The sequence below is a fragment of the Biomphalaria glabrata genome, chromosome 4 (assembly GCF_947242115.1).
Source record: "Biomphalaria glabrata chromosome 4, xgBioGlab47.1, whole genome shotgun sequence".
Lineage (NCBI taxonomy): Eukaryota > Metazoa > Mollusca > Gastropoda > Planorbidae > Biomphalaria > Biomphalaria glabrata.
The window spans coordinates 38478474-38499845 of record NC_074714.1 but is presented as its reverse complement, the minus strand read 5'-3'; the positions used below and the strand labels follow the sequence as shown (position 1 = coordinate 38499845).

The window sequence follows — 21372 nt, the reverse complement described above, 5'->3', positions numbered from 1 at the left end:
AGAAGGGGAAAGTCTTCAGCTTTCTTTCCCCTTCCTTATGTTAGTACGTTAGTAAACTAACAGGCTAGCTAGTTATAAAGTTGGCTAGTCAGATAGTTTGTGAGTTGTCTAGCTTGCTAGTTGTCGGTTAACTTTCAGAGCGATATTGCAATCCGGATGCGGGTGGAGTCCACTGAGTCTGTACTTCGCCCTATCCAAAGCGACGCCGGTGTGGCACAGATAACGACACGAGTCTAAGACTAGATGAATGAATCAGTTCAAACCTCTACAAACGTTTGGAAGAGCACGTACATTCTTCACCAGTCGTCTCACACCCCCGCAGTGACTAATTGGGGGAATCACGGCGCTGCAATGAAAGACTCCAGTCAAGCCAAACACTATTCAGCTCAGTGGCTATGTACCTGCGGACTATCACACATCAAGAAACGATCACCGTAAGACAAGAACGGTAGTTTTGTCTTAAATAAGACACCAAGTGACTTCCCCTTCCCCAGCACTAGCAGCTCTCACTCTCGTTCTATCTCCCCCCCCCCACACCATTTGATACCACGTGCTGGAGCTAGTTGAAGAAGATTTGACGAGACAGCGTGAGCAATGCCCCAGTTGAGTAACTTGTGAGACGGATGTATTGCTAGAATGGCAGAGAAATATCATGGCGCCTCCCTCAAGCAATGACTTCGTAGAGGCATCACTGAAACAAAATCTCTTGCCCCGCCCTGTTCACCCGTGGAGTAGCCTTGTAGGTAAATTTTAAAAAAAGGGGGGGGGATATATAATTATAACTCTGCTCTTTTTACAGTTGAAAATGCAAAAGCATAGTATTACTAAATGAATGTTATAGAAGAAGGTGTGAGGCGCCTATCTGTTTAGTACATTGTGAATGTTATAGAGGAAGGTGTGAGGCGCCTATCTGTTTAGTACATTGTGAATGTTATAGAAGAAGGTGTGAGGCGCCTATCTGTTTAGTACATTGTGAATGTTATAGAAGAAGGTGTGAGGCGCCTATCTGTTTAGTACATTGTCAATGTTATAGAAGAAGGTGTGAGGCGCCTATCTGTTTAGTACATTGTCAATGTTATAGAAGAAGGTGTGAGGCGCCTATCTGTTTAGTTACTTTCAGTACATTGCGAATTTACGTTTACTCCCTACTCGACACATTGTCCTTAGCCCCTTTCTCCAGCCCCCAGCATGGTGGGCCCCTTGGTGGCTTAGATCACGCTGAACGGAGTCCAGCCCTGTCATTGAATGGTATGGAGAATACGCCATATCTAATTCCTTAACCAATTTTGTTATTACTTTAATTTAAAAAAAAAAAAGTAAAACGCCTGACTATCCCAGTTGAAACGGTTAGGAAAGAGATTCTATGCCACAAACACGGAGCTTAGAGAGCGTGAGCCGTCAAGTCATAAGCATTTAGAATTATACAACTATCGTCTTCCCCACTACCTAGGTCTGTCAAAGAAAAGAAGGGTGCCGCTTATGACTATTCCCCCTCAGAAGTATTCTTGTCACTATCTTCCTCACTTTCCCTCATTCACTGAGTCTTCATTTCTTTTTTATTTCTTTGACTCTCTCGCTCCCTCTTTCTCTCTTTGTCTGTTTGTCCCCCCTCTAGCGTTGTTTGCTGCTTTCATATAAAGCATCTCTTTCTCTGTTTCTCTGTCTCTCCTTGTCTCTACCCAACTCTCTCTCTCTCTCTCTCTGTCTCTCTTCCTCTCTCGCTCTCTTTCGCTCATTCTATGTATCTAACTTTCTGTCTGTCTCTGTCCCTGTCTCTCTATCTCTGTCTATGTGTGTGTGTCTCTAGCTCTCTCTCTCTCTCTGACTCTCTCTCTATCTCTGCTTCTCTCTCTCTCTCTCTCTCTTTATGCCTATTTATTTTTCTGTCTCTCTCTCTCTCTCTCTAACTCTCTCCCTCTCTGTCTCTGACTTACTATTTCTGACTTTCTCTCTCTCTTTTTCTGTCTCTCTCTTTCTGTCTGTCTGTCTGTCTGTCTCTCTGCTTCCCCATATTCCATACCTGACACCCATTCAAACAATAAAAACACATCTTGAAGACAGATGACCTGAAGTTATAATACAAGAGTCGACATTGCAACCCCAACATTCCTCCCACAATGCTACGTACGAAGATGACCACTCCAGCTTTGAGCTTTGGTCCTGAGATTATGTAAAAGGAAGGGTGGAGGTCAGTGGGCGGTCAAATTTTCCAAACTAACTTCCAACTCTTTATCGCGTTCAGTTGCAGTAGTTGCAATCGTCTGCAGCTTACGTCATACGTCACAAGTGGCGCGCAACAACACAACACAAACTTGGACATGTCAATAATAATATCTAGAAATCACCCTAAGGCTACGTATGAATGAGTTGTTTTTCCCCTACCAGTAGCCCACGTGGGTGAGCTATTTTTATCTTTCTCGCGTACTCATGAAAAAAAAAAGTATGGTGACCGGAGTGTCTATATTTTTTTCTTGAGTCGCCTGCGCATGGGTTTTTTTTTTCATTTGCATGTCCGAAGATGGTTCAGTGGCAAGCTAGATGTATAGTCTAAGCTAGAATACACCTTTTAGTAAAGTTTCGAAGAAATGGGACCTTTTCATCATGTACCAATCCTGTATACAGTGGCGTAGCTAGGAATTTGGGCGCCCGAGGGGCTTGACCTCTTTAGGGGGCCGTGCATTTTGACATGCGACATCATGACATGAGACAATGGCGTATTACTTAATGACTTTCAAATTTGGACCCCCACTATCCCTCACCCTAGCTACGCCACTGCGTGCATGCTACACGCTCACAAAAAGGCTTTCCTTCAATCACGCCAAACAAAGGAGAACACGTGATAAAGATGTTTCCATTCTTTATTGAAGCACGCAGTTTGAAAATAATGGGAAGATATTTCAATAACTTTATCCTCATACTCCATCGTCCAGAGTTCGAATCCCGGTTGATACTCTGCGATGTCCAAATCCTTTTTAATGCATTAATGCACCTTTAATAGTGGGCGTAATAGCCGCCTGGCATTACTTTGGGAAAATAAAAGTAGATTTACTTGCCCCATGAGGCCGCGGTCAAACGTTGGTCACTTACTGACATAGACCAGTTACATTTATGTCTGTTTTTAGTGACCAGAAGATTGTGTGTCCTGGACATAGTCAACCAACTGATATGATTTCATCAGTCATGAATAGGGCTCTATCATATGCCATTAAGCTGTTACTGTTTTGTAGTAAGCTAAATGTCTTTAGTAGCTACATTTAGCTACTGGCTACATTTGTTTAGTGAGATACGCATGTGTTGCATTGCATGTGGCTAACATCTCAAATATTTATACGATTACAAATGAATTTAAGCGGGAACGTTTCTAAATAAATTAACGGGCGTAGCCGATGCGTACTGCTAGTCTACATATGAAGTTAAATAACAGTGCTTAGCGGGGAGGTGCTTTAGTCTAACTAGGCCTCAGTGCTGTATCATCAATGTTGTCCAGATCATAAAAATGCTTATATCGAACAGGACAGACAGCGGACATAATTATTGTATCACAGAAGTAGTCTTCTTACCAAAACAGAACCTGGTACCATTTATTTACTTTTTAATTTAACTTTTGCAATTGTTAAGCCTACTCTACCTAGCTGGTTCCGATTCGGGACTTTAGATATAAGCATTTAACGTAAACTCGAGTTCTGTAGTTGAATTACTTAAAAACTAGAAGTACATCCATGATCTCCCTAGGATCTTAGCAGCAAACTACCTCGCTTGTGTGCGGTGAATCTAGTGGGAGGGTGAGATGTGACTTGACATAGTGACATTTTTTTTTTCTTTGGTCCTCAACAGAGCCAGCCCTCGACGTCTGAGTTGGCGTAGACTAGATTTGATTGGTTTATGTACATGAATGGAAGCCACGCCTTAAACGTGGTTATAAATATAACTTCACGTGTTGTGAGAAGTCATTCTAACAAACAGATTGGATACTCTGTGAATCAAGAATAACACGAGGGAAGCGAAAAAGATTCTAACACTATATATATATATACATCATTTGCCACTATAGCTGTTATTATACTATCGAGATTTAACTAACACTTCACTGTTTACTATATTACTATATATAAAGTACTAATTGTTACTTGTAACGCAAGCACGCGATCAGCACGAGGGATTGAGAATACACGAGGAAACGAGGACGACTCAAAAGGTAAGTCTCAATGTATGCTTTTAATGAACCTTGACTTAATGAGATCTAAATCGAATAGAAATGTTGTGGTTTATACGGAGGAATGTCTGTGTTAAGTAGATGTAGATATGGGGAGTGTGTGTTTACGAAAACTGGTATAGTCTAAGTTTTAAGTCCTACATAGACGGCTGACTGGCCGTGTGGTATGCGCTCAGGACTGCCGTCTCGATGGTCCCAGGTTCGAATCCTGTCCGCCGTTATACCCAGCCTTGTGGGTTTGAGCTAGGCTGAAATTTTGAAGGATCACCGGAAATAGCTCAAATGAAACAAATACACGACATGAGTTATGTTGCTTCGGATCACTCTGGCACTCAGGTTCTCACCGCGATGGAACAAGGGACATCTATTCTATAGGTTTGAGTCTATCGCTTAGCCTTGATCAACGTGTGGAGTCCAAGAGTCCGTTGCTATATAGAATCACTTCGAGATCCTATCCTTACAACTTTACGAAATCCTGGCTTTACTTATCATGTCCATAGATGTCTATTTATCCTCTAGTCTAGCAAATGTTCGGCCACGTTCCGATTTTCATCCTCAAATCCCGGATTAAATTTTTACGCAAAACAAAATAAAATTTATTGAATAACTGAAACCGAAATACAAGATTGCGCCCGTAGTATGTGATGTCAAGGTCTCACTAGGTGTTTCGTATAGATCTATATATCTAATTGATCTGTGATGGACAGGCGCCTATCGATCAGCCCGCTAAGCTTGACATTAATTGCTTGATAATTTGTGAAATAATTGTCTCACTCGCTAATGAAATAATAGGAATGGGAGTTGAGATGTGTTTGGAGATGTTGCACTGCAGGCTATATAGGAGACTAGGCTCATTTTTAATGTTGATGGCTGTTTGCAGTCTATCTTTCTCTCTCTCTCTCTTTCTCTCTCTCTCTCTCTCTCTCTCTATCTATCTATCTATCTATCTATCTATCTATCTATCTATCTATCTATCTATCTATCTATCTATCTATCTATCTATCTATCTATCTATCTATCTATCTATTTATTTATTTATCTATCTATCTATTTATCTATCTATCTATCTATCTAGTCTGTCTTTGTAATATATTGTACTATATACATTGTCTTTCCTTTGCGCAAACAGCTAACGGTCACTAGATATTTCATTTTGTGCACTGTAAACGTGTGTTCGTTGTACGTTACAGTGTGTCCTACAGCGAACACAACCAGTACTCTGTTGCTGTATTGTTTGATGGCCAGCATTAAGACAGATTTGACGTCAAACTGAACTAACCAAAAGACAAGAAAGTTTCTTTGAATGGGCCGTGCTTCAAATAAGAAACATGTCTCGTCTGAATTCTCTCTCTCTCTCTCTCTCTCCTGTACATTTAGTCTAGTCCATGAATTCTATGTTAATGAGGCTGTCTGTGTTTTGTTGTCTTTGTGCCCTAATGTGGAATATCTCGCCCGCCACGTGTCATTTCAGTTACGTGGTAAATTGTCCCCCGTCTGAGGACTCCAGCCCAGCGGAGGGACCCGATCTGTCATGTTCACCATCGCCAATGAAGAAAACAGGGGAGAGAAGGGACATAACTTGTCCAGAACCTTTTTGTCTTACAACTCTCCCCCTTTCCTTGTCCCATCCGTTCCTCTGTCCTAGCCTCTGTCCTAACCTCTTTCTCATCCTCCAATTAGAGAGACATATTCAGCATATTTTCTGGCCTCATTCTGAGCTCATTAAAACAATGGGAAGATTTCTGTTCTCTCAGACGCATACACCTACATTAGAGATTCGCATATGGAATGAAGCATACAAACGCCGATTATCTGTATAACTCTGCCAAACTTTGTATGGCGGAATCTGTACATTTCAGTTAAAGAAACACAAATATTGAATATAAACTCAAAGTAAGTAGCTAACTGGAGGCGCGGTGGCGGAGCGGTGAAAGTCCCAGATTCGATTCCTGGTGAAGATTGGTGTTTAAATTTCGGGATCTTTGTGCACCTCTTGAGTCCACCCAGCTCTAACGGGTACCTGACATTAGTTGGGTTGGGGGGGGGGGGGAAGGGCGGTTGGTCTTTATGCTGGCCACATGACTAGAATTATATATAGCCTCCTTCAGTCGCGCAGCGATCATGGATCATCTCATGGAAATGAGATGAATACCTGGGCATTAGCTGAGGTCGGAACGATGTCGCCCACACATCAGTTCCCCCCACTCCACACAGCTGATGTATCCAAAGCGCCGATACAGTTTGGGGTCAGCGGTGTCGCAGGTTCTGCCAGAGTGTAGCACTGGGTGCTGCAAACTGCCTTAGAGTCACCAGCTCCTGATTTTTCCCTCAGGGTTGACTCCCGAAGCCTTTCCCATGATTGGGTATAGCTTCAAACAGAGGTTTGAATTCATAGTTTTCCTTCTCCTAGGTGGGTAGCCAGCCATGGCTATAACGAGCCCCTCCTGCCCAAAGCTTACTGGTTAAGGCGCCAGTTACTCGCCTTTGCAGTTCTCCTGTTAGTGAGAACATATTCGCCGGACTCAATATCTGAGCCACACGTGAAGGCCAGGAGTTGGACTGGTTGTCAATGGCTATTTGAGACGCATGCCATTATGAAGCATTTTATAGGTAGTGGAGTGCTTACATCCATTACCACTTCCGGCAATGACACCCTCGTTAACCGTGGGCCACAGAACAGATGCCCTTTACATTATTCTCTCTATAGATCACTAAGTCTGAGAGGGGAACTTTACTTTTTAAGTAGCTAACTGTCGTAAACTTTTCTGTCTACGAGTGTAGGTGCGCTCTTGCATACCCTATGCTTCGAGCTTTTATGTATAGTTCTTACACTCAAGACATTATAATCGGTAAACCTCCAAGTCTGTTTCAAGGGCGTTAATTACAGCTTAATGATAATTCGTCACCAGATGCCACTGATCAGACTAGCTAAATGCACTCTCTTGATTTCTTTCCCTTGGCCAAGTTTAAAAAACAAAAGTTTTCCGATGCGATCTACGAGTTGAGTTCCGGTCTCGTCTTGGTGAAGACTCATATGTCCATTGACGTCTTTGATAATGTCCTTCTAATTACCACTTCCGTAATTAATAACTGGTATTAAACTTTACCGACATTTACTTCCGCCTAATAATCTAACTCCCCTCCCCCCACCTGTGTCACATCTCTGTCTGTATGCATTGTATTCTTGTTTCAACCCTAACGACGAATGTATAATTAGACTTGCGTCTAAATCCGTTTAAGGAAATTGAGTCTTCTGTGTCGTTCCTGTACATAAATATTCCCCCTCCCCTCCCCCGATCCTCACTTTTCCTTTTTCCTTTCCTCCTTGCTTAAAATCCTCCTCTTTGATGAGGTGTGTGCATGTATGTCCAGCGTCGCCTCATCCCCCTCCCCTTTCCCCTGGGGCTCCTCAGGTCCCCGATGTTCGGAAGAGGTAGCTTTATTAAGTTTGAACACCTTCCAACAAAAACAAAACAAAAACTTCCCCGTATCCGTCAGTTTTAAAAGTACATGCCTTGGAGAGAACAACAGAAGGATACCCATCGAAATGTTAACCAAAACATCAACAAACCATTCACAGTTTAACTACCGAATACTCCGGCGGATGCTATTTGAATGCGTGAGATTTAAACCCGGACTATACATTCTACAATTAGAAGTTGGAGAGTTTTGAATTGTTTATCAACAAAAACCGCACATCGCTTTAATTTTATAGTTAGAGTTAAAACTGGTAGAAGGCTTATGCCGGGTTCTAAATTAAATATGAAATGTGGGCGCTTTTCTGCAGCCGGCCCTATACCGTCAACAAGGGTTTAACCCACTCGCTCACCTAATGTAATTAGAATAAGTTTATATTGAGTATACTACCCTAACCCTAACCCGAACACAGTGTCAGAGTAGAAGAAAGAACTAAGGATGGACACATTTGTATGTAATTTGTTGAATGCTTTGATTTGGTAGATTTGTTTTCATTTGAATTTCATTAGAAACGAAAGTCTTATTTCATTCATAAACTTGAAGCTATTGTTTATTTCAGCATTAAGCTGTGTCATATGACTACACTATTGCAGTGACATTATTGAAGTGTGTTGATATCAATTTTATGTACACATACATATAAATATATGTTTATTAGCGTATGTGGGGGCTGTGTGCTTATATAAATATATTCAAATTGTATATATATTTATATGTATATGATCATCTGCGCCAAACAAGTACAATACGAACTACAACATACATAATAAAAAGTGTATAAAATGTGTGGGTGTATATATATATATATATATATATATATATATATATATATATATATATATATATATATATATATATTCATATGTATTTAACATTAATATTGTCATAGAAATAAAGTAAAAGATATAAATGAAAACAAAAAGTTCAAAGACGACCCCCCCCCCAGGGTTATTTCCCAATCTGAACCACGTCTTCCCCCTACTTTCTCCATCGTTTAAAAGCGAAGATTTACACTCGTTCGTGGCGCAGTGACGTTCGCCGTGGATTAAATCAGACAAAATCAGGAGATTTGTTAAAAAAAATAAAAAAAAAAAAGTAGTTCGGGGGTCGAGGGGGGATTTCTAAAGTAATAAATAGGCTGTTTTTTTTTTCTTTGAATTTAATTAAACTAAGTAACAACAAAGGGTCGCCTTTTAACGCTTATCTGGTGTCCACATGATCAAAGCCAAATTACCGCCGGAACGACAATAATATTACGCATGGGCAAACATAAACACACGCACATGTAAATATGCATACGCCAGCAAATATGTTTAATCTCTCGCTAACATCTGTCTGTCTATCACTTTAGTCATTTTTGAAAAATTAAAAAAAAATTAAGTGTAGTAAATTTTTAGGGAACAAATTATAATACGTGCGTTTACACACATCTACAATCTTCAATTTAATGATTAGATAGATAGATAGATAGATAGATAGATAGATAGATAGATAGATAGATAGATAGATAGATAGATAGATAGATAGATAGATAGATAGATAGATAGATAGATAGATAGATAGATAGATAGGTAGATAGGTAGATAGATAGATAAAAAGACAGACAGACAGACAGACAGACAGACATTGAGGTGGAAGAAAAGTATTTGACATATTTTTTTTTTAAATGTGATAGAACAACAACAGCAACAAGGGAGTTCCACCTAGGAACTTGTAAATGTGGAATTATGGGACTTTAAAACGGGTTTAATCTGATACCGTAACACTTAGGGTAGCACAAGGGACATACATGTAATGTTACGTTGCATCATGTTTTACAGTCATATTGGTTATTCCCAGAAACGAATGGTGGGTTGTATGTGTCATGTTTTATATATGTTATATTTTTTGAATTCTTTGTGTCCATTAATTACATATTTAAAAATGTGTTTTTCGATTGGTATGTCTGAACTCGCATAGGTATTATATAATAAAGATACAAGCATGTATTTTGTGTTGGCTGTTGGCTGTCATGTATTAACTCGTATACAAAAAGGTATTATGTTGAAGTATGTGTGTGTGAGGTGCAGACGTACTTTGTTCATTAAATGTGATTAATCTAACAGGGAAGAGATGGTATTAGCTGATTCACCAATCAAATATCTACATCAACAGCGCAAACACATTCAGCCTCTGTGATTTTTTTTATATCACGATCGAAGTCCTTTTACCTGTAAATTCTTTCCCCCTTCTGTCTATCATTCTCGGTTTATCGCCAACCCTCTTTTAAATCCCCTCCCGCCCACTTTTTTTTTATATGAAATATTTTCTTTTGTGTCTTCCCAGGATACCTATTTACCGAGTCATTTTTCCTTAATGTTTAAAATCAAGGGTAGGTTACCGTGAATGCTGCAAGAATATAGGCCAGCTAAAGATAGAGCAGGACACAGTGATATCAAAATTAAACGCAGGTGGGGAGGAGAGGGCTTCCGCGGTGTTTCCCCCGAGTAATTAGGCCGTGCGTGGGGCTATAATTAGCCCTAGCGAAAGACGCAGACGAACATTGGCAGCTAATCGTTAGATTTTTCTGTTTGGTTCCCCCCCTTGGGCTAAGCCAATTTTATGACCTGCTAATCTCTAAGGTAAACACGCTCTGCTCGGGAGTGTTGTCCCCCTTTACGTAAGGAAACTAAAAATAGATGTTCGCTAAAGAGTCCAAAGGTTCTCATTAAAAAAATAATAATTGTTGAAATTTGCTTCGCGGATATGAGATCTTGGTTGATAAGCGATTGACATTGACGGTTTCTTGTGTACCCCAAACTTCCCCACATGCATTTGTTGTTTAGCACCCCACCTATTGTTATCTTTGTGACTTGACCATTGTATCCCAATTAGTATTACTGCCCCATCACCGACTACATGTAAAGAATGATTACAAAGTTATAAGAAATTACTTTTAGAGGCATATTTCAAATTGTATCTCAGCCTTTAAAAGTTCTCAAAATCTGAATTTCACCTTGTTATCTCCGAACTTGTCCTCAAGGGCGCACCGGGAGTGCTGCTTCATACTTACACGATAAAGTGCGAACTAGAAAAAAAAAACTACAGTTTTGTGACCCCCCCCCCCTTTTTTTTTCTCCTCGGACCGACAGTTCTATACCAGGACCCACCGCCTTGAATTTCGTCTTCAGCAGGCAAGCGCCCCCCCCCCCCCCCCGCTCGGAGGCTCTTACGTTGATGCCCTGCATAGAATATCAAAAGTTTAATAGGCGGTAGTGATAATGATTTACAAGTTTATTAATTACACCGTATTCCCCCACAGACGCACATATTAGACTTTTAATAATGTCATTTTTTATTGATGTTATTCATGGTTTTGTCTGACATGCATTTTTCAGATTACACACAACACGCACACACATACAATTACCATCCCCTCCCCCGCACAGGTCGATATATGCACGGTCTATGCCTACTCGCCCAGACTCTTACCGTTTGACAACACAATCGATCAATAATCGGGTCAATAACTCCTCTTTAATGGGTGAGCCATTGTGGTCAAGAGAGGTAAGCTTCACGGGGGCGGGTTTGTAAGTATGGTGACGGTGTAGGAAGGTGGCTGGTCGATGTATGGCAACAAGCACCTCGATTCAGACCATAGTACAGTCACGACAAAGTTACCTCTTTGACATAGTCACCACAAACTAAGGACTAATATCACCTTGTAATGAAGGGTCAACCATAGAATGACTACACCCCAATTCTATCTTTGAAGATCATGTCACACATCTGTCTAGGCTTGAGAAATATTTCAATCTGTGATGCCCAACTCACAACCATTGGGTCCTATCCAGCCCATGTCGCAATGCTATACACCACCCTATGTGAGTCTACATGGCATAAAGAAGCTGTACAGGCTCGGGTTGATGTTCCTACCATGTGGGAAAATGTTGTGGACCTTATTTTAAACCATTAATCATTGAGTACATAACTGATAATGAGAGAACGCAATTTGTATTCCCATGAAGTATAAGAATATAATCCCAAGTATTGACGACTTATGGGCTAGTAAATGTTTTAAAAAATGTGAATATGAGAGAGAGAGAGAGAGAGAGAGAGAGAGAATCCGAAAAAAGAAAGTAAAACATTTACTGTCATCTACCGCAAGGTTCTAGGCTTTACAATTCACACCTTTACTGAAGTCTACCAACTCTCTACCTGTACAGTACACACCATGACGCCATGAGCCTTAAACACACACACAGACGCAAATAATTTTCGCGAGTCCACCTTTTATCTAGTAGATGTGTGCTGCATACAGTAGAAAACGGCAACCTAGATTGGCTGGCATGTCTGTGCTGTCCTAGTCTGAAGTTGTTGTTGTTTTAAAACTCACAGTCAACAATACATTCGTCGTGGCACATCAAATGTAATTGTCTTAGAAGAGATCGAACGTTAAAGACCCGCGTGGATCGATAATACTCTACACACAAACAAAAACAAACCATAAACACGTAATATAAATGTCTCCCGGTGTCGTCTCTTGTAGCCTCCCTTGCCCTATTTCAGGGGCGCATTGGGGGGGAAACAACCTTGAGACGGCACCGTTTAAACAGGCGCGCCGTTTTATAAGCCCCAAAAATAGTAATAAAACAAAGGGGGGGAGGAAACGTTAAAACTGCAGGCGCCCCCCTTCTCCAATCCTCTATAGGCCCCCTCCCTCCATTCTCATCCCTACATATCCATACCCCCCCTCCTCTAGTCGCCAGCTTTTTTCCCCTGACCCTTTCTTGTCGTGGCAATTAGAGCTTGTGAACGCGAGTTAGTAAATATAGCAATGGTGGACGCTACGAAGAGCGCTCATGGTCACAATTCCTTGTAGCCTGTGAACATTTCCTGAAATTCACACAGTTGCTCCTCTCCCTCCCTGTCTCCGTCACTCATTCACGAACCTCTTCGCTTGTTTATCTCTGCAGATTTGCTCAGCGATAAAAGGAAACAGAAGGTCAGGAAGAAATATTTTTGGCCACGTCTCCAAATTTTGACCAAGGCCAGAAAGCAAGTACTTCTGGACACTATAAAAAGGGACAGCCAGTTTTCAGACAGTTGGACAGTCGCTGACGAGAAAAGCTCGTGGCTAAAACCACGTCGAGGATCGAACCGCGGAGCATTGTATTGTGTGTCTTTTTCACAAGCTTGCTACGTTGCTTCTGTGATTAGTCTACAGACAATGGCCGCTGTTACCATTTATTTGGGAGTTCTGATCCTGACCCTCATCTTTGCTTACTTCAAATTGTTCTATAGACGACTGTAAGTAATTGTTTCATGATTCTTTTTTGTTTCCTTTACTCAAAAGAAAAGTCCAAGTTTTAACTTCTTCTATAAACAACGTATAACAAACTTGAAAATGACAACAACAAAAAATGTTTGGGCAGAATCGAAACAAATAAATGATTTCTTTTTTTTAATTTTATTAGGGTTAGGGGTTAGGGTATTATTTCTCTGACCATAACTTTTACAGACAGCATTATTGAATCATTCTGAATAATTTGACATCATATAAGCATATACAAATTATAAGTGAAATATTTATTTCTAGCTATTCTTTTGTCTTTAAAATAATGATTTTAAGAAAGAAAAGATCATAATATAATTTCACTGACACGAAAAATTAAAAATGAAATTTAAAAAATAAATTAATAAATACATTGTATCATTCAAAAGAAAGAATCAAATGGTGTTTACATTGTACATCGTGTGATTTATACAAGCAAAAAAAAAGGGGGAGGGGGGTGAGGTATTAGAATCTAGATAAACAGAAAGACATTTTGTAAAATTTGAGATCAAATCCCGATGTGAACTAGAAGACGCCGGTAGTTGTGTTTGCGCCTATCAAACAGCTATTACTTGGCGCAGTGTCTACTACGGTGAGCTGGAGATGGGCGGGAAATCGGGGATTAGAATAAATCTGAACACTTGACGGAAAAGGGGGGGGGGAGGATTGAGACGTGAAAAGTAGGGACGTACTCTTCAAATCACAAGACACCCTAGATGTCTACCAAACCTCGTTCGTTTGTTTGAACGATTGGAACTACACCCTGATACCACAGCTCCCCCCCCATCCAGGCTTTACGGCTTTAAAAAAAATCATGGAGTTAGAAACATTTTTTTTAGCCCTTATCTAATGATTGAGAGAAAGGTGATTAGAATTGTTGGCTAGTGACTTTCAACTTTGGATTCTGTCTGAAATGTCTGCTAATATTTAGTGTTGGGTAGGCTGGGACCTAAGGTAACTGCTTGCCGGCTGAATCATTCTACAAGTAGCTAACCTTGGCCCTTCTTGTTTTCCTAGACATCTTTTTTTTTTTACTTTTCCTTTGGCCTTGTCCAGTTTCTATTAACATTTGCAGCAGTTAAAAAAGGGAGAAGGGGGAGGGTGAAATAAGACCTTGACATATATTTTTATTTTGGACCATTAGGAAAAGAGAGAGAGAAAGAGAAACTCTAAATATAGTTTTAAAAATAAGAACAATGAAAACGACAATACAGTAATTATTCATAAAAAGTATACTTGTCAAAATACATTCTTATAATTATTATTATTTTTGAAAATTATTTCAGACGCAAAGGTGAGCCGCCTCTTGCACCTGGACATTTTCTTTGGGGCAACGGAAAACAGTTCACAGAACACGCCGTGAAATTTCTCCAGGGAGCCCACAAGAAATGCGGCGACGTCTTCACCATTCGCTTTTTGAACCAGTACTGGACCATGGTCCTGGACATTCACAGCTACGAGAGGTTCGCCAAGGAGAAGAACTTTGACTTTGACGCCATCCAAGAGCAAGTGAACCACAACGTCTTCGGCTACCAGCTGGTGGACGCCAGAAAAATGATTGGCGAGGCAGGGCAGAAAGTCAACGGGAAACATCTGTTCACTTCTCTGGAGCACTTCGCGGAGAACCTCACTGAAGCCTTCAAAGAAACAGCCTCAGAAAAGGACAGGATGATGAACGAGAGGAATAGCCGAAAGATGAACCAGGTGAACACTGCTCACAACGACATTAGCTTGTGCTACGAAAGCCACCACATCTCGCAGCACGGATGGGACAAAATTGAGGATATGACGGACAAGTTTATGGCGGACACTTGGTGTGAGGATCAGCTGAGAAACCTAGCCTCTAAGACATTTTTCTCCCCAGTTTTCTACACCATCTTCGGACGCGGTCAGCCTGGCGCCAACGACAATTTCCACCCCCAGGTTTTCCACAAAAACTTTGACCAGTTCCACAAATACTTCAACTTCTTATGGTTTGGGATGCCCGTCCAGATGTTTCCCCAGGCCGTCAACGCAGTCGGCGTCTTGGCTCAACAACCATCCAGCGCCGACATGATGCAACGCGAAGGTTGCTCGGAATACATTAAATTCGCCACTGAATTCATGCTCAAACACAAGTAAGATGTTTGTCCGAATTTCATTTCGATTTTAAGCCTAGATCTAGAGCTACGAATGTATTTTACTTTCATTTTCACAACCAATCACAATGCTTTTATTCTCGTCCACAGCCAATCAGAGCGCGACATCATCTGCCACAATTTGGTCTTCCTGCACGTGAACTACAACACCTTTCGGGTTGTCTACTGGTGCATGTACAAGCTGATGGAGGACCAGACTGTCATGGCCGCTGTCAGAAAAGAAGTGGACGAGGTAGTAGAAGCCAAACGAACCGGCGCCAGCGCGTCTGAGTACGAGGCTGAATTCACCACAGAGGACATTAACAAGCTTCCAGTAGTCGGTAAGTACAGAAACTCACAATCCAGTTTCAATAGAATCAAAATGTTCTAAGTTTTACACATACACATAACAGACATTGACCTCTAGATGCTGCGTAAAGATAATGAAGTTTTGTCAAATTGAATTTAATTTGATTTTCTGGTATTTTCAGATTCATTTTTGAAAGAAATTATTCGCTGGACTAGTGGGGTGTTCATGGTGAGGAAGTGCATTGAGGACACCGCCTTCACCACAGAAAGTGGCCAGACTTTTAACATCAGAAAGGGAGATAAAGTGGCCATCTACCCACCAGTGTTCCATCAGGACCCAGAAATTTACGAGAATCCAGAGGTAAAGAATTTAAATTTTGTAAAGTGTTCTTTTTAAAAGATGCGCAAGATTTTTCAGCAGTACATAAAAGTTAATTTATGTAATTTTATATAGTTTCCAAAATGCGTTATTGAATAGGTTTTCATACCTAAGCATTCTGATTTCAGACATTCAAATACGATCGCTTCATTGATGCTGATTTTTATAAGAATGGCAAGAAGATCAAGCACCCTCTCATTGGCTTCGGCTCCCTGTGCCCAGGCCAGAAGCTGTCCATGCTCCAGATAAAGTGGTTCATCATAAACATCGTCAACAGCTTCAAGCTGGAGCTCATCGAGGGCGAGAAAACGGCGCCCAACACCGGAATGTACGGCCACGAGATCCTTCCGCCCACCAACGACGTGCAGTGCCGGTTCAAGCCACGGGAAGGCGTCTGCGCCCTAAAGTACGTCAACAACTACGGCTCCAACGGGAGCAAGGGTCTCGGGGGAATCTCTTCTGGAAACATGTTGTGATCCTTCTTGCAAGACACCTGCTGACATTTAAACACTCGGACACTTAGGGTATTACAATTGACATATTTATTTCATTACATTTAGTGCAAAGTTTCCGATTTTGGAGATGAACTCTGACCTATTCAAGAATGGGTTCGCATGCAACAGCTGAGTGCGGTAACAAAGTTCTGTTCATGTTCTATAAATAGTATATGCATATCGAACATTTCATTGAAGTTTCTTTACATTATGATATTAAATGTTAAAGCAAAAGAAAGGGGAGACAATCTTCTCATATCTATTGAGGCTTCTAGGTAGATGTTTGTTCCTCAATCATAGACATACTTACTTACTTAGGTCCTCCCGCGCCGTTCGGCGCATTGGGCGGCAAGCTGTCTCCATAATGATCTGTCACTGGCAATGTCTGAAGCCTCCTCCCACCTGGTGTCCACTGTTCTGAGGTCCTCCATGAAGGTGTGTCGCCAGGTAATACGAGGACGTCCCTGTTTGCGCTTTCCTCGTTTTGGCTTCCATGTTATCGCAACTCTTGGTGTGCGTAATTCATTTTGACGTATAACATGTCCCACAAACCTCATGCGACGCTCAGTCACAACCTCACTAAGTGTTCGACTCCCAGTTCGGCATAGGATTTCCCTGTTTGAGATCCGGTCTGTGTAACCGACTCCCAAAATCCGTCTCAGCCATCTTTGTTGAGCCACATTTAGTCTTTTCTCAATTTTGACAGATGACTTCCACGTCTCACATGCATATGTAGCAATTGGAATGACGATTGTGTTGAGAAGGTGTATTTTTGTCTCGAGTCCAATAGCTTGGCTAGTCCAAATAGGCTGCAGCCTTTGGAAAATGGAAAATGATCATAGACATAGTATCAATACTATTTATTAGCTTGCGTATCGACGAAGGTCATAACCAAATGCTGAAATTGAATTTTATATTTCTTAGAATTGACAATTTTATTGAGGGCCCCACTCCTTTCCGCTCCCAACTGGTCCCTAGGCAACGCCCTCGATTCTATCCTCCTTCAGTAGTTAGTTTATATTTATTACTTTTGTCATCGCCCTCGCCCTATTGTTATTTCCCCTCCCCCCCCTTTCATGTCTCTCCATCTTATGTTTATGATTTCATTATGTAAGAATATAAGTTATTAATTTATTATTATCATACTTCAACATGCGTGTATAATAGCCCACCCTCCCACAACCATTAAGCTAAACAAAATTTGCAATGCTGTGATGATTGTTTATATAAACATTTTATGACTAAACTTTTTATTTTTATTTTAATTTTCTTGTTTTACAAACGTATATATATATATACATAAATTTACATCAATACATTATGTTCCTTGCACACACCATAACACACTCATAAACATATACTATCATCATAACCATAACTTAAGTAACCATAACTTGATTTAGATTATAAACGAATGCTGTTTTACTGTGCATCCCATAGGTACCAACATTGTCCTTCGATTTACGGTACTTATTTTAATTGTTGTGTTCTCTTGTTAGAGGTGAGAGATGACCTCTCTGTACAGGTAGCCACGTGAAATTAAGTGTCGATATTAAGTGTAGGCGTCCAGTTCGTCTCTAGTTTATAATTTTACTAAGCATTTAATTTTGTAGTGAAATTAAGGCATTCCAGAGTTATTATCTTTAAGGATTAAAAGTAAAAAAAAAAAATAAGCGCGGTAAATTCCCTCTATGGGTGACTAGAGTCATTGAACGAATCCATTTAGAAAATTGAAATGGGACATGACACCAACAAATCATGAAATCACTTTAGAAAAGTAGGTCTCCGCGTTTTTCAAAAAGTTTATATCATGTTAATTTTTTTTTAATGATACAGGAAAATATGAGTAGTTTGTTCTAGCTGCATGACATAAATCAGTACATCGAGTTCACTTCTCTTGGTCACGTGCAATCTTCATTCTCATCTCTTCATTCTTTAATATTCACATTCATCGGGGGGGGGGGGGGGGAACCAATAGCCTAGCTGAATTATTGGAATCAAAAGGATCAATTGAAAACGTTTCGAAAATTATTTTTTTTCATCTTAAATTTACACCAAATTTTTGATACAGTTGATTCCGAAAAGGGAAGTGGGTCTACAATTTAATAATGATAATAACAATAATAATAAGAGATACATTTTGTTACTTTTCCAATCCTGGGGTTTGCTGTAAATTTTAAATATTATTATAAATATATGAAGCCCATTCAATCGAAAGATGTGTATTTTAATTTTTTTTGTCAACGAAAGAGATTCCAAATCATCATTTAAACATTTTTCTTGAGGGTGCATTACTATTGCAATAATTTGTTTTATTGATTTTATTATTGATATTTGTTTCGATGTTACTATTGTACATAATGTAAATAGTTCCAAGTTTTCGAAAATCTTTTTTTTTTAAGAACCCTGACATGCTATTTAATTCGAACTCTATCTCACGTGACCTATTTATCAGACCAAAGAAACTTGTTCTTGTTAATTATTATAACAAAACTTGATTGTGTGACATGATGTTTTTAGAATCTCCACGAAATGTTGTGCTAATGTCTGATCTGTAGACACTTTTTTGTTTTCCAAGTGTAAGATATTCCCCTGGAGCGCTAACTTTCAATAAAGGGTCATTCTTAAAGGGTCATTCTTAAAGGGTCATTCTGTTTGCTGGAGGGCTACTCGGAACACGTTCAGTGCGATCCAGAGTTTTGTTTTTAAAGACAGAACTCTTTTTTTTTTAAATAGTATTGAAAAGAAACAGATTATTATTAAGATATTACTAAGGAAACCGAAGTGAGTCGTGAAAGATATATCTTGTTTAGATTATCTTGTTTAGATTATCTTGTTTATTGTAAAATAAGTCCGTGTAACGCTTGCAGCAATATTCGAATGAGAATCTTGGAAGAATAAATACGAATGGATCGATATTCTGTTCTTATTTAGCGAATACGCAAAAAGTATTGTAATCCAACCTGGCAATCTGATAGTGTTTCCATTGTTTAGTAAACCCCATTGAAGTAATGCTGTTCCAGATTTTTAAGCACTTACTGGCCTATTGAGCTTATCTCTATGATATTTGAATGATTTGGTCTAAACTTGTGTATTTATTTATTATGATCATTATTTGTGCTGCCGACAAGATCTTGACGCATGCCTACTTCGTCTTTGTTATATACTTATAAGATATTGATCGTGACGATGCATTGACCTAGACTTTATAGTGATGTTTCGATGCCTGCGTGCGTGACCTATTATTTACATATTCATGATCAGTAATTTATTGTACCTACACCTATACGAACCATTTTATTTTTTATTTATGGAATTCTACAATGTGGTTTTTAATTAATTTATTGTGAGACCTAGGAAGTGATGACTATTTAGCTACAGCTGATACAAAGTTATATCTGAATTCTATTATTTTGTTGAATGTTATGATGCAATAGAGTTACTTTATCACTCTGAAAAATAAATACTAAAAAAATGTCTAGTACATATCATAATTTAACTTTAAGAAATGTTAATTACACAGTTGGTAGAGTTGGTGTGTACTTTGTTAGACTAGACTAATATATCTCACTTGATCTGTCCATTCGCTCTAATAGTATACCACATTGTCTATATATGTATATTAAGTATATGCGCAATTTGCAACATATATTAAATTATGAATATATTTTTTTGTTAATATTTTAAAATTGGTAGTAAAACTGCATATTTGAAGACTACGTTAGCCCACAGTGTTATAGATCTACTACAGTCTCATTAGTGATGGGTGTTTTTTTTTGTTTTTTTTTTGTTTTATTATTGGAAATCGTCGACTCGGAGTTGTCAAGTCTGATGATCATTATCTTCACTGGAACAGCTCAGTGTGAGAGAAGATGCGGGAGGGATTCTGGGATAGAGGATAGGGATACATGGACAGTTGAACATTGTTGTAACTAGTGCATAATATATAACATTGAAAATGTCTTTGTCTTTTTGTATGTATATAGAGTTATATATAGATCAACAACGGAAGTATCTCTTTAATTTATTCTTGGTACAAATGAGACAAAGGGTTTGACTTACAGAAGTGGATGTTGTGGCTGTGTGCGAAGCAGTGCCTGTATGATTCATTATTTATTTCAAAGGTGAAAGAATCGAAAAATGTTCGATGAAAGTTGATTATTTTTGTTGACAACTTTTTTTTTAAAGAAAATCATATTTATGTTAATATTTGGTGCTCATATTTAATAAACCTAAATGAAAATAAAACTAACACTAGATTTTATAGTTGTTTTTTAAGACCTATGTATATATATAAATATTCTATAACAAAGCTTCTATCAACTCAATTCTCCTGTCTGTCTGTCTGGTAGAAAACAAACAAATGTGTACACGTTATTTCCACCACTTCCCATTTCCAGAGCAAGTTGAAAATTTGCACAATTATTTTATATCCCGAACAAAACTTAAAGAATAAAAAAAAAAATTAAAAACGAAATAAATCATACAGTATTGAGATATATATTGATGTATTTGAGCAGTTCTTTCCCTTAAATAAACTTTATTTTTTAAAGTATCTATATATATAATTCTCTCATGGCTCAAGAGTTTGGACGAGAAGAAGTAAAGGAAAGATCACTCTTTTATTTCTGCGGATAGAGTTACCCCCACGAAAAAAATAAGAGGGGGAGAACAAGTAGTATACACCCGTCACTACGGATGGCTGGCTGGTCGTGCGGTTTGCGCGCTGCACTGTCGTTTGAATTTATCGATAGTCCCGAGTTCAAACCCTGCCCGTTCCCATCACCCTTCGTCCTGCGGGAGGTTTGGACTAGGAAGTAAACTATCTTCAACTCTGAAGGAACATCCGAAACATGTAAAACATTTTACAAACAAACATTTTACAAACACTAAATAGCAACGCCGGACTTAACCATTGTGACCATAAAAATCATGGAAAGAGAACAAGTAATCTACTATGTATATTCACCCGTCACTAAATAGCACGCCAGACATTGTGTGGCCCTATGCGAAACGGATTTCGCGGGGGTTAAGTTTGGGTAGGGAAGCGGATAATAAGTGAAATTTAA

General features: G+C 39.4%; 1 protein-coding gene across 1 annotated transcript; it reads left to right on the top strand.

Moving 5' to 3' along the window:
• The first annotated feature begins 3945 nt into the window (after positions 1-3945).
• Positions 3946-20495, top strand: LOC106064157 (prostacyclin synthase-like). The gene is made up of 6 exons (XM_013222661.2): positions 3946-4195; positions 12646-12979; positions 14291-15121; positions 15233-15462; positions 15613-15791; positions 15938-20495. Exons 2-6 carry the CDS (start codon positions 12900-12902, stop codon positions 16283-16285), a joined length of 1668 nt encoding a protein of 555 aa, XP_013078115.2. The 5' UTR covers positions 3946-4195; positions 12646-12899; the 3' UTR covers positions 16286-20495.
• The last annotated feature ends 877 nt before the right edge of the window (positions 20496-21372 follow it).